Source organism: Artemia sp. Qi Xiang Cuo, chromosome 1, assembly GCF_049724085.1.
Source record: "Artemia sp. Qi Xiang Cuo chromosome 1, ASM4972408v1, whole genome shotgun sequence".
Lineage (NCBI taxonomy): Eukaryota > Metazoa > Arthropoda > Branchiopoda > Anostraca > Artemiidae > Artemia > Artemia sp. Qi Xiang Cuo.
The window spans coordinates 41,899,296-41,914,284 of NC_142794.1; the positions used below are offsets into that span (position 1 = coordinate 41,899,296).

The following is a 14,989-nucleotide window of genomic DNA, read 5'->3' on the forward strand; positions in this document are numbered from 1 at the left end:
CCATGACGATACCAAACTCGTAGAAAAAACTAAAATTACGTATGGGATTCTTTCCAATCATACCGGGGGATTCTTTCCAATCATACCGGGGTAAGTATTCTCCCACTGTTCACATTTGTCATAGTGACAATTGGAGCACAGAAGTCCTCTAGGGTGAGAGTCACAAATCTCTTCAAGACGTTAATTACATCCTTTAATTTGTACTGCATAGCCTCAATGTAATTTACAAGGATTACAAAATTTGTACTTTTGATTATAGTCATCAATAATTGTACAATTCTCACAGGATGTCCAACTGCCAAGAGTGTACATGTATAGTGGACATTTATAGAAAATTTTTCGGTTTCCGATGTCAACTCTCTCACAGCTAAAACGAAACTGATCCTCGTTCGATAAATTCATAGGGAGGAATGGGAGAGGAGTAACTCTGTGATGCTACCTCTTTCGAAGGTGGAGCCATCTACATTGAATCTATGGCAATGTTTTCAAAAGTACATCCACGATATTATTCTGCTTTGTTCCAATTAATATATCAATAAATTGAGTATAAGCATTTGAATCACATCGACAACGTTTCATACAGTAGTCCAATGGGGGAGAATCAGTTTTCATTATATTGTCAAGTGTTTCCTGAGAGAATATCTTTCGTTGAAGGGATAACTAAAGAAAATCATCATCCAAAATCAAATGTTTTTCCATAATCACAAGATTCGATCTAATTCCCTCTTTCTCAAATTTATTCATTTTTTCAATCCTATCACTCTCACTGCTGACTCTAGACTGACCATGCTTCTTTAGCCTAACATTCTAACAAAAAGAAAAGGGATCATTTTCGATTTCAAAACAATTTTATTGTATAATTACAACAATAATACTATACATGTACAATTATAAATACAGCTTATTGTCTTCGATATGCTTCACTAATGCACTTAAAGCACTTTGAAGTCTATTCACATGTGCTATATCAACTTTTGCAGCGAAGCATATTTGATCCTCCATTTAAAATTTGCTCAGGGATATCGCATATCTTGCATATACTTCATCTCATTCAAGACGAAGCCGTGATCCTCTCGTGATTTCCACCGCAATGTTTGGTGCTCTTGTATCATTGCTACCAACTCCACAATCAACTTCTAATAGTGTAAATATTCCACTCATTATTATTGCAAACATATCTTAATGAATAAGGTCAAACTGTTCTCACTCGCATGAATTCTATTCACACCCTAATAAAAACTATAGCAAAAATCCTTTCCTTATATTCTCAGCAATCCTGTCCCGCTAATATTTCCGACTCCTTGATTGGCATAGAAAGAGATACGTAATTCTGTTCCCGTTAGAATCAATAATGCACCGTCAGATTATGTAATCAATTTCCCAGAAATCTACTTCCCCTCTTGTCCTAGTCGATTATGCAATCAATTTCTCAGAAATCCAGTTCCCCTCGAGTGGATCAACACATTGCCCCGTTCGAATTCAATACACATGTGCAAACTTCGTCCCGGGTTCATTACACCTAGAAACAACAAATAAATCGACCTTGAAAAAGAGGTCATTGACCCGTTAGTGGAGATACATTCTTTTGATAACCGAATTATGTATATCTCGGAGTCGAAAGGACTTCCCTAATCAAATGCAAACTTTGCCCCTATTCCGAGAGTTAAACTGTTGTAAAAAAAAGACAAAATGCAAAAAATTATATTTTAAGGTTTTTTCTTGACCCTACATAATTCTTCTGTCACCCGGTGCCCGATCGTGACCTATGCTTTGGTAAATGCTGAGCTAGAATGCTGAGTATATTTTATGCAACAGTGCATGTGAAAATAAATTCTACAGTGTCTCCCATCGTATCATTGCAGTTTCACTCCTTATTAAGTGCTAATTGGGGTTTTTAGAATCCCAAAAATTTAATGGAGCACATTACCTCATATAACTTAAAATTAAAAGACTATGGAGATAAGAGCGCTTGACTCACTTCAAAAAGTAAATGTTGATTTCTGCTTTTTGAAGGTTCAATTTCAATTATTAGTCTCGAAAAAAAAACAAAAAAAACACAGCAAACAAGTAAGAAAAACAGTTAGGAATATACACTTATAAGGCCACACCCAGAGGGGTGTTTGACCCCCCCCCCGCTATTTAACAAAAATGAATAAAGTATAAAAGAAGAGAATGGATCGATATTGGGCTTTTATTTTCGACTAGTGCATCCCAATACAGTATGGATAAATGATACCTGTAATGATACAGTAATGGATTATAGATAATGATATCAGAACAGTAACTGAGGAGTGATGGTGATCGGTTTATGATAACTGAGATCAGGATTGCCCCCCTCCCCCGAAATATTTGTCTGACTCGCAAAAACTTAACAAAAATAGACATAAACAAATTTTGTATGCGTTTTTTTAGTTTTTTTTTGTGTAAGCCCCCCCCCCCCCCGAATTTTTTTTTAGTAAACCCCCCTCCGGAAGAAAATCGTGGGTACGGGCTTGGACACGTATTACTTGCCCTTGTAAAAAATAACGATTTATTTTTAGTTTCTTTTGCTGAATGGTCACCGACACTTTCAGTTCTATCGTTTGTAGAAGAAGCGTTTGGCATTTTTGAATGCCAAGTACCAAGATATCTGCAAGATTCTGTCCAGAGATTATTTTGGTGGAGAACTCGAAAAGGAGAATATTTTCCTGAACCTTTATCTGGTAATTTTGACGTAAGGTAAATGCTCTGCTTTCTAAAGATATGGCATATAATTCCATTCAAGTTCCCTAGTCTTTACTGTAGCTATTAACAATACAAAGAGGAGAGGGGGGGGGGGGTTCTGACTATCTAGTACATTTTTTGTCTCACTTAACCCATTGAGAAGGATGATTTATCTTGCCTACTCCTCTACAAGAACACAACTTCAAGCCCAATCACCCCACTATTTAACAAAAATGAATAAAGTATAAAAGAAGAGAATGGATCGATATTGGGCTTTTATTTTCGACTAGTGCAGCCCAATACAGTATGGATAAATGATACCTGTAATGATACAGTAATGGATTATAGATAATGATATCAGAACAGTAATGATCGGTTTATGATAACTGAGATCAGGATTGCCACCAGCCCAATTAAAATATCCATGGCAAGTGTAAGAAAAAAAAATTCATGGCTTGTCCATGGCAGCCCACCCCCAGGGTTGCCATCCGCCGAAGAAAAATCCATGGCAAGTACTGTTGCCAAAAGTACAAACAAATTTGCCGCTTCCAACGCTTCGCGTCACTCGCAGGTACGGCTTTTCGATGATATACATTCTCGTTCATATAGATGCAACGTGGAAGTGCGCGGTTTGTATTTTTTTTCATATGATAGTTCATCAAATGCGCTGGAATTTTTCAACGTATCTCGCAAACCAGCAAAATTTAGAATATTCCGTCATTAGGGAGAAACCGTGAGTAAATGCAAAAACCATGAGATCGCGTCTGTGTACCAAGAGTAAAGATAGGTTCTGACCAGAAGTAAATAACCGTTAAAGAAGTTGGATACTGCCATAGGTGCAATGCTGGTCTCAAATCAGGCTAGAAGTTCGCGTCCGTTTTCTTCTGGCTGATTTCTTCGTACGAAAAGATAGGCGATTCGGCAAGAAGAAAACGTTTGCATGAAGAAACGTGGAGGGTCTAGCCTGATTAGATGCGCTCGACTTTCCTACTTCTGTTACGGTTATTTACTTTTGGTTCTGACAGAGCGGGATTCCAATTCGCGCCCCGGATCGATTGTTTTGTGATATGGAGATAAATGGCCTTCTGTGGCAAGGTGACGGGAATCGAAAACTGTTGTGATTTCCCTCTCTGCTGATAGAAGTACTGTGGTGCACAAGAATGAAAAGCTGACTGACCTTGTGCCTTGAACAGAACTTAATCGATTCACGACACTTGGAAAATATATAAAAAAAGAAAAAATTATTTATGCACTCTACGTTCTATAACCCGTTTTCCAGTCCCAATCAGGAATGGTTTATTTGTGAACTTAAAATCATAGGCAGCGCAATACCGCTGCCTAAGTAAAGAACAATGTTGGCACAATGTATTTTTTATTTATTTTATTGTTTTTTCTCCATACCCGGGCACTTTGTATCGAAGGAGTTGTGGTAGAAACTTTGAAAGAGGCTCATTCGATTGGAAATTGGAGTGGATAGTCCCCTTTTTAATAGTCGAAAGTGATAGGAGGGCAACTAGCTCCCCACACACCCAGCATTTCCCCAAATACATCCAATCAAAATTTTCAGATAGCCATTTTGTTCAGCGTAGGTGATTTCCAGATAGAAAATATGTTTTTGAGGAGGACACTCCTCCACAACCCTCAGGGCAAGGATTTTAAGTTATGCCCTGAGGCATCGTTCATATAAGAACGATGTTGGCACGATGTATTATTTATTATTTTTTTCCTTTATAACAGGGCACTTCTTATCGAAGAGGTTGTCGCAGAAACTTCGAAAAGGGCTCATTCAATTGGAAATGGGAATGGCTTGTGCACTTCTTAATGGTAGAAAGTGATTGGAAGGCACCTAACACCCCTTCCACGCCTACCATTTCCTCAAACACATCCAATCAAAACTTTGAGATAGCCATTTTGTTCAGCGTAGGTTATTTTTGGACAGAAATTATGTTTTTGAGGAGGACATTCCCCTACAGCCTTCAGGGCAAGTGTTGTAATTTATGTCCTGGGGGCATGTAAGGTTTTTATAGAAAGTGTTGTCGTAGAAACTTCAAAAAAGGTTCATTCGATTGAAAATTCAAAGGACTAGTGCCCTTTTTAATAGTTTACTGAAAAGAAATAAGCTGGAAAGAGAATAAGCTGTGTTTTGAAAAAAAAGCTTCTCTTTGTTTGTGGGTTTTCCATAGTCAGAGTGAAGGTGGAAAAATGCAGTTACCTCTCCAGTGATCACCATATCCAATTTGTAATTACAGGTAATTTTTCTTCTGGGAAAAATAGACCAAATTAGGTATTTAGTGATTATTTAAAAACATTATTCCACGATTGAATACAGGTAACAAGGTAAATTGCAGTGGCTGAAGAAGAATAAAGGTGAAATAATAGCGCAGTGTTGCCTACAGAGTGGATGGTGCGTTGGCAGTAGTAGGCGCTTGGGCGGATAAGGGGTTAAGGGGTTTAGTGTATTAGTAAAAATTTGTTGAGGTTTAGTTTATATTATAGGTTTTTCCGGGAGATTATTTTAAAGCGTGTGAAAGGGAATTTGGTGCTGTTTTGGGTAAGTGAGTTTAGGTTAGATTGAAAAGGATTTTTGGAAAGTGGAAAAGGGGTTTAGTTTATTAGAAAAAATGTTTTGAGGTTTAGTTTTGTTGAGGTTTAGTTTATATTATAGAGATTTAAATAAAATTTTGTTGAGGTTTAGTTTATTAAAAAAAAAGAAGAGAAAGAAAGGAGAAAAAAAAATTGTTGAGGGTTATTTTATAGGTATGAGGGTTGTGGTTTAGTTTATATTATTGTGGTTTTATTACACTTTTGTTGTGGTTTAGTTTATTAAAAAAAAGGGGAAAAGGGAAAAAAGGGAAAAAAGGAAATGCCAAGGAAAACGATTAAGTTCGATTTTAGTGCAATGCCAGAGAATGTATTGAAAGAGCTACCGCATTCGAATATCCACCGATTTCTGATGTCGATTGGCCTGAATGCACAAAACGTACACGCGATTGACGGAGATGATGCAAATAGGTTTGGTATTGTGTATGCAAAGCCCTGTACTGGCAGAAGAATGGGTTCAAAGACTAAAGGCAATGGAGCTGAAAATTATTTTCCCAAATGAAAGGTATCCAGTTTTCGTAGATAAAAATGGAAAACAACCGCACGTGATCCATCTCAAACGAATTCCGGGAGAAGCAACCGACCATGATATAAAAACAGCACTGCAAGGTTATGGGCTTGTGATGAGTTTTAGAAGGAAAACATTTCAAGGGGATGGGTCTATACCTGTTTTTAACGGGAAGGGAACAGCCCTGATGTATTTGGAAGTAGCGATTCCACCGTCCGTAAAGATTCTAACAGACGATAAAATGCAGGTTTTCTACGATGGTCAGCCTAAAATGTGTTACATTTCCCATCAGGAGCGTCATGAAGCCCTATTATGCCCGAGAAAAAAACCCAATAGAGGAAGTGGAAACCCAAGCGTAGTGCTCACAGATCAGTCCGCGGAAACCGGCAGAAACTCTAATGTCTGGTTTACAGGCCCACAAAAAATTGCAAACTCTCTAGATGAACAGCTGGCAAGTTTGAGTCCCATGAAGGTGGCGAGCCTGGTACTGGGGGCAACAGGGTCATCAAAAACGGAAAAGACTCGCACAGGAAACTCAAAAGCACAAGATGAAACCCGGAAAAAAGAGCGGGAAGTAGCTATTGTGAAAGAAAAGGAAATGACAGAGCATAAGGGAGACAGTTCGAAAAGAGCTGAAGTAGGGGTGAGGGAGATAAGGGGCATCACCCTCCTGGTAGTCTGAGAGGAATTAAGGAGCCAGAGGCAAAATCAACCCAATCCCCAAAACGAACGTTAGGTAGCCTATCTTTATCGTCAACTACAAGTGAGAAAACGAGCGAAAATAAGACTGAAAGAAGTGCGCTGCCAAAGAGGCAGACGAAACCCGGACAAAAATAAATGAGATTTGCGACGCTGAACGTTAATGGGATAAAACAGCAAAAACGACAGAGTTTAGTTTTATATTTTATTGTAAAGCAGAGAATTGATATACTGTGTCTCCAAGAATCAGATGCAGTAAAGATAAGAAATATTGAAACACAGTGATTCCACTACATTGCTGGAGGGCTCTGACTTGACACAGCATACATAGTGAACGAAAGATTTAAGGATATTAGAGGAACACTGTGTTTTCAAGAGGATGGTGAAGTGAGCAGCATTTGCTGGAAAGGAGTGGTTTTTGTAAATGTGCATTTGCCTTCAGGCACAAATAAAGCAAGAGAAAGACAGTTGGTAATACAAAACACTTTTCCACGATATTTAAGAACTGGCCCGCTATTGCTATTGGGCGACTTTGACTGTGTTTTAGAAGAAAAAGACATTTTGAGTTCGAGCCAGAAAAATATTAAAAGGAAGATTAGAATCAAATTAAAAGAAGTGGTAAAAACATGGAAACTCGTAGATGTGTGGCGAAAAATGGGAATGGAGAGGGGTTTTCACGAGAATAGAAAAAAGGGGCAGCACGAGGACAGGGTGTATTGTTGGAAAGATGGAATGGAAAAAATAAAAAATATAGAAAATACCGACGTGCCTTTCTCCGACCACTGTGCACTACTGGTAGATATAAAGCTAGGGGATATGGAATATATTTCGCTACCCATGAAGCGACCTTTTTGGCGAATGGATACTAGTTACCTCCAGGGATATGATAAAGGGGAAACAAAAAAAGAAATAAGAAGGCTTCTGGCCAGTTACCAAGAATCGAGTCACCTAGTGCTATTTTGGTTGAATTTTAAGAGAAAAATAGGGAGTCTTCCTGCGCGATAAAGAAAAAAAGTCAGAACGCCAAAGAAACGCAAATAAAAGGTACTTATACAGAGTGTTAAATGACTTAAAGAAAGAAGTAGAAGAGGGAGTCCGTATGGCTCGAATATGAGCAAATTAAGAGAGCAATAAAAGATCTCGAGTACCGAGAGTATGAGAGATGGAAAACTCGGAATCAAATGGCAGAAATGTTTGCATCGGACCAGGTAAACCTAGTTTCTGCAGTAAAAGCAAGAAGAAAAAGAGAAGAAAATAGCCTGAGGAAAGTAAAAAGAGAAGATGGAATAGTAGTAGAAGAGCAAAAAGAAGTGGGTAAAGCAGTGACAGAGTGGTTCAAGGGGTTGTTTAAAAGAAAGGAGACGCTAGTTGAAGAGGGCCTAAATTACTTTAATGAATACCAAACGAGCCGTATGGTAAGCGAGGAGGAAAACGAAAATTTAAGGAGCCGTGTCTCGAAAGAAAAAATTGAACTAGTTTTAAGGAAAGCTAAACAGAAAAAGTCCTCCGGTATAGACGGGCTGAGCTACGAATTTTATTTGGAACTATGGGAAGAAATGGGGGATTTTTACGAAAAAGTCCTTAACGCTTTTATCACTGAGGGGTACCCGGAAGAGGAGGCAGTAATATCTCTTGTACACAAAAAGGGGAAACGATCTGATTTACGCAATTGGAGACCCATCTCCTTGCTTTGCTGCGACTACAAGATTGCATCCCTAGTGCTAACAAAAAAACTAGGAAAAATAATGCCACATATCCTAGGAAGCTACCAGTTTGGGGGGGATAAAAGGAAAAAAAGCACAGTATATTTTGAGCGTTCTAAGAGATGTATTATATAGGAGAGATAAGATGACCCGAAAGAAAAATGAAGTGTGGAAACTTCCTTATTTCTTAAGTGAGGATGTTCAGAAAGCATATGATTCGGTTGACAGGGAAGTTTTATGCTCTTTGATGATTTTAAATTATGGTTTTCATGAGGATTTTGTTGGTATGTTCAAAAGTCCTTATCAAAAACCAGTAGCTGTCATAAATATAAATGGCTTGCTTACAAGGAGGATTGATTTGGAGATATCGTTGAAACAGGGTGACCCGGCTTCGCCATACTTCTTTGAAATATACATTGATCCCTTGTCCAAGTATGTAGAAGACCGTATAACCGGTTTAAATCTCCGTAATGAGATATGCTTAAAGGCCCGGGGGCTTGTAGATGATGGAACTTTTACCCCATCAAGCGTCAAAGATGTAAAGGCAGTTCTACGAGGACTTGATTGGTATGAGAGGAATTTTAGGGTAAAAATCCACAAGGGAAAAAGCAATCTTTTACCAATACTGGAATCAGAAAATACGGAAGAAATTATGCAGGAACTTTGGATAGCGAAACTAGAAAAAGCGAAAAATACTTGGAGTGACATGGACCCGCGAGATAAAGTTGGGTAAATTATGGGAAGAAAAAAAAAACTGAAAATTGAAGGGATGCTGGCGACGGCAAATGATATTGAAGAGTTCTTTGTTTTTCAGAGCGACATATGTAAACACATATTGTCAACCACTACTGTTCTATTTCGCGCCAGCTTTAGAGCTAGATGAAGGGAGTGCTAAGAGAATAGAAAATATTATTTGGAGGTTTTTGTGGAGAGGAAAAATTGAAAAGTTGAGCAAGAAAATGCTCTTTGCACCCAGAGTAAAAGGAGGCATAGGAGTGGTAAATTATAGGAATGTATGCCAATCACTTTTTTGGAGAAATGCTATTGAGATGCTCCAAAGGGATGATGCAATTGGATGTTTGGAGAGAGATTGGCTACTACCGGTCTTGAACGAAGTAGTTGAGGAATAAGTTGTGACGCTAGTGGAAGAGGTCTCAGATCAGTTAAGGGAAACAGTGGAAACTTTAAGAGAATTGAGATCAAAAGGAGTGTTTCAGGACGGATTGAGTCAGATAGAAAGAAAAAGGGTCATAGATGATTACATATGGACCCGAGAGGACGATTTTTCATACCATGTTAAAGAAAAAGAACCTTTCATTAATTTTGATGCGGCTTTCAAAAATATAAATGAAGTACCGTGTGACACGAGAGAAAGAGAGGTGATGTTTATGCTGATACACACCATATTACCTTACCGGGATAGAATAAACCGTTTCAAGAAGGTCGAAATAAAGGAGTGCAACCTGTGCCATAAAAAGGTGGTTGATGGTTTACAGCATGAATTTATAGAATGTATTTTAATGAAGAAGTTTTTAGTTTTATTTTTGATGTTTTTAGGGGTGAGAATATGCAGGTGGTGAGTTTAAATAGTAAAAAAAAATTTGAAGTTAGATTTTGAAAGAAAAGGTGATGAAAAGAGGCAGAAAGGAATGTTATTAAATGTGATATCGGCATGTACCCATATTTGGAAGATGAGGAAAAAGAAAAAGAGAGTTGAGTTAGAAAGATTTAAAGGAGTAGTTAGGGGAAAAGTAGAGCTTTTGAGAAAGAATAGAAAATGGAATGAAATAATTAATGAGGAGTGGATAGAGAGTTTGGTAAATTGTTGATTTTTTTAGAGTTTGTTAAATAGTTGATCAGTAAATAGTTGAATAGTTTTTTTTTTTTTTTTTTTTTTTTTTTTTTTTTTTTTTTTTTTTTGTAAGGCAATCAAGTAAAGTATGAATTTTATTTGGAAATTTAAAAATTATGGGTAATTTGTTAGCATTTTTGAACCATTCTTTCTAAATAAGTATTGTGGTGTTTAAGTATGTTTAATTGTTTTTTATGTACAAGTTTTGTGTAGTGAAACACTTTGTGAAACACTTAATTCTTAGGGCACTGAAATCATTATTATAGAGCTAGGAATGGGCTATTTTCCAGTATAAAGTCACTCAATCGAGGATTGCCTACATAAATGCTGAGAAATTGACTGTAAATATACCCACAACATCAAAAATACAATACTGCATGAAAACCATCGCTTTTAATCGATAAATCATATACTCGATTTCCAATTTGGTCTAAGAGCCTTAGTAATCCGATGAGAACGTTTATAAACCATATAATGTTTTCAACATTTTCTTGAATAGCCTTTTCCTTATTCCCTTTAACCAATGGTTTTATACATTTCCCCTGTAAAGTTAAAGGCTTCTAAAAAATACAGAAATTACCTACTAAAAACAGAGCAACCCACTGGTTGCATTTTGATATGGCTCTTAAGATTTAACGTCGCCCCTTACTTTTAAAAAGTATTTGATCTATTTCAATATCTTTTCGTCTTTGATTGTATATTTCCTTATTGTTTAAAAAGGATATATAGTTTAAGACATTTCCTTAAATGAGCCTTCTTCTTATTTCCAGTGATTTTGTAAAAATTGGCAGCGTGGTGGCACCCTGCGGCACCCATCATCATCACTTAAACGTTTTCTGACGCTTAAGTATTCTGATAGATATTTTTTAATTGATCAGTGGGAACATACCATTTTATTATTAGATAGTAAATCCCCCATGGTAGTTCACACCACTCTGGCACACTATGGCTGCTTCGTGGCATCCTCTGGCACACATTATCATTCCTAAAGCATTGTCAAAATTTTTCCTACTAAAATTACCCTATAAAATAAATTGACCCTTGTTTTTATTTGAACAGTGGAACTGTCTACTTCTTTATTAGAATGTGATAGTCCAACTAAGTTCATGTTTCACCGTGGCAATATTTGACTGGCCCATGACATCTCTTTGACACATATTATTATTACTAAGGGATTGTTCAGATATTTCCTTGGTAAAAATTATGCTTTAAATCCATTGGTTCTTATCACAACCCAACCCTCTGTGATGCTTTCATGGCAGTTCACGCGACAGTGGCACACTATGTCTGACCCATGACACCCTCTGGCACACATTATCATTCCTAAAGCATTTTAAACAATTTTTCTACAAAAAATCCTTTAAACTAAATTGACCATTGTTTTCATTTGAACAGTGGTACTTTCCATTTCGTTGTTAGAATGTGATAATCCAAGGCAGTTCACGCAACCGTGGCAATATATGGCTTGCCCAAGACATTCCTATGATACATGTTATCATTGCTAAGCCATTTTTCAGATATTTTATTGATAAAAACTATACCTTTAATCCATTGGATTGTGTTTTCACAAGCCAACCCTCTGTGATGCCCCCAGTAGCAGTTCACGCCACAGTGGCACACTACGTCTGGCCTGAGGCACCAATGTCGCCCACTATCATTCCTAAGGCATTTTCGATCGTTTTGCTACAAAAACAACAATACAAGCTAAGTTGAACCTTTTTTTATTTTTACACTGGAACTTTCCATTTCTTTGTTCGAATGTGGTAGTAAAAGGCAGTTCACACCACCGTGGCGATATGTGGCTGGCCATGGCAATCCTGCGATACATGTGGTCATTTTTTGAAATAACCCACTGAACCAGAAATAACCCAGTGAAATATATTTAAGATTCATCGTAGATGAAAAATATAAGAGATGAAGACAAAGGCTTTTATTGTATATACAAGTTTTATTAAAAACAAATTTACAAACAATATTAAAGCGCCTTATTCTTAGGGCACTGAGATCAATATTATACTAGTAGGAAAGTGGTATTTTCAACTATAAAGCCATGCAATCGAAGCTTGTCTACATAAATGATGGGAAGTTCTGTGTAGGCATACGCACGGCATCAAAAATATATTACTGGATGAAAATCATAGCTTTTATTCTATAAATCATGTACTCGCTTTCTGATTTGGCCAGAGAACCTTTGTGATCCGACGATAATGTATCGAAACCCTATAATGTATTCAACTTTTTCTTGAATAAACCTTTTCCTAATCCCCTTCAACCAGTGGCATTGTATATTTTCCCCTGTAAAATTAAAACCAGCTAAAACATACAGAAATGATCTTCTAAGAACAGGGCGACTCCCTCCTTACATTTTAGATATGGCTCTTAAGTTTTAACGTAGCCACTAATCTTTAGCAAAACATTTGACTTATTTCAATATATTTTAGTCTTTAATTTTTTACGTACTTATTGTTAAAAACTATATAGATTTTAAAACTTTTTCTTGAATGAGCATACTATTTCATGGAACATATCATTTAGTGGAAACATATCATTTCAATTTTAGATTCTAATGCTCCATGGCGATCCCCAGCCAGTGACAATCTGTGGCTGGCCCCTGGTCCCCTCTGGCGCACATTATCATTTCTAAGGCATTTTAAACTATTCTCTACAAGAAATAACCACTCAAACCGTATGCACTAACCTCGATCTTTTAAACTTAAAAGAAAATTCCCAAAAGCACTTATTCTGATGATTCGTGGCAACTCACGCCAGCGTGGCACAATTTTGCCTTCCGGTGGCACCCTATGTCACTCGTCACTTGCTACTAAACAAAAATCATTCTTACAAAATACAAAAATACTTTATATACAAATCCAAAATAGTTCAAAAAGGATAAAAAATAATTGCTGCAAACTATAAATACTTGTTACAAAAGACAAAATGTTCAAACAAAATCCAAAATAGTTCTTACAAAACAGAGATAATTCTTACACGATAAAAAAGATCTGACAAAATTCTAAATAGTTCTTACAAAACACAAATAATTATTACAAAATTCAAAAAGTTCCAATAAAATTCGAAATAGTTCTTAGAAAGTACAATTATCTTTACAAAATGCAAAAATACTTTACATAATTCCAGAATAGTTCTTAAAAAAAATATTATTCTTACAAAATTAAAGACACTTTACACAAATCCAAATAGTTATGAAAGAATAAAAAACAGATGTTGCAAAAAATACAAAAGGTTTGTTTCAAAACAGAAAAAATGCTAAAAACATCGAATATAGTTCTTACACGGTACATTAAATTCAAAAAAAAAAAAATCCAAAATAGGTTTTACAAAACAAAATTATTTCTTTCACAATACAAAAACTTAATAAAATTCAACATAATTGCTACAGAACAAAAATTATCCTTACCCAAAAAATACCTTACATAAATCGAAAATAGTTCTAATAGAATTAAAAATAGTCGCTTCAAAATATAAAATATTTGTTAAAAAGCACAAAAATTTTAACAACATCGAAAATTGTTCTTACAGAATACAAAAAATTCAAAAAAAATCCAAAATAGTTCTTACAAAACAAAAAAGTCCCAAAAAAGAAAGTATGCTTTATACACAAATTCAAAATTGTTTTAACAGAATAAATATTAATTGCTGCAAACTATAAATACTTGTTACAAAACACAAAAAGTTCAAACAAAATCCAAAATAGTTCTTACAAAACAGAGATAATTCTTACACGATAAAAAATGTCTAACAAAATCCAAATAGTTCTTAGAAGACAAATATTATTCTTACAAAATACAAAAAAATAATTTACACAAATCCAAAATAGTCCTACATATTTCTTACAAAACAACATACAATTTTCTTACAAAAAACAATATTTCTTACAAAACAACATGACATATTTCTTACAAAACAAAATTATTACAAAAAAATATTTCTTACAAAACAACATAACATATTTCTTACAAAACAAAATTATTCTTACAAAGTACAGAAATACTTTACACAAATCCAAAATAGTTCGTTCCAAAAAAAAACTGTTCAAAATAAACAGTACTTTATACACAAATCCGAAGTAGTTCAAACAGAATAAAAAACTAATTGCTGCAAAATGAAAATACTTGCTACAAAACACAAAAAGTTCAAACAAAATCTAAATTAGTTGTTTAAAAAAAGATTTAACAAAAAGATTCTAGTTTTACAAAACAAAAATAATTCTTACAAAATTCAAAAAGTTCCAATAAAATTCAAAATAGTTCTTAGAAAACACAATTATTCTTACAAAATACAAAAATACTTTACATAATTCTAGAATAGTTCTTACGAAATAAAAATTATTCTTACAAAATAGAAAATACTTTACACAAATCCAAAATAGTTCTAAAAGAATAAAAAATAGATGCTACAAAAATACAAAATACTTGTTTCAAAACACAAAAATTCTAACAACATAGAATATAGTTCTTACAAAATACATAAAGTTCAAAGCAAATCCAAAATAATTCTTAAAAACAGAGATAATTGTTACACGATAAAAAAGGTCTAACAACATCCAAATAGTTCTTACAAAAAAAATAATTCTTACAAAATACAAAACAGTTCCAGTAAAATCCAAAATATTTCTTACAAAACAAAATTATTCTTACAAAGTACAAAAATGCTTTACACAAATCCAAAATAGTTCGTTCCAAAAAAAAAGTTCAAAATAAACAGTACTTTATACACAAATCCGAAGTAGTTCAAACAGAATAAAATACTAATTGCTGCAAAATGGAAATGCTTGTTACAAAACACAAAAAGTTCAAACAAAATCTAAACTAGTTTTTTTTAAAAAGATTTAACAAAATCCAAATAGTTTTACAAAACAAAAATAATTCTTACAAAATTCAAAAAGTTCCAATGAAATTCAAA

At 35.1% G+C, this 14,989-nt stretch overlaps 1 protein-coding gene across 1 annotated transcript in view; it reads left to right on the forward strand.

Moving 5' to 3' along the window:
* LOC148956330 (cell adhesion molecule Dscam2-like) overlaps positions 1–14,989 on the forward strand; it is a gene marked incomplete at its 3' end in the record, with an annotated part of 359,181 nt that overhangs the window by 37,143 nt on the left and 307,049 nt on the right. The window contains exon 5 of the mRNA XM_089090400.1: positions 2,541–2,718. Within this exon, the coding sequence (XP_088946526.1) occupies positions 2,541–2,718 (178 nt within the window). The remainder of the gene's footprint in view (positions 1–2,540; positions 2,719–14,989) is intronic.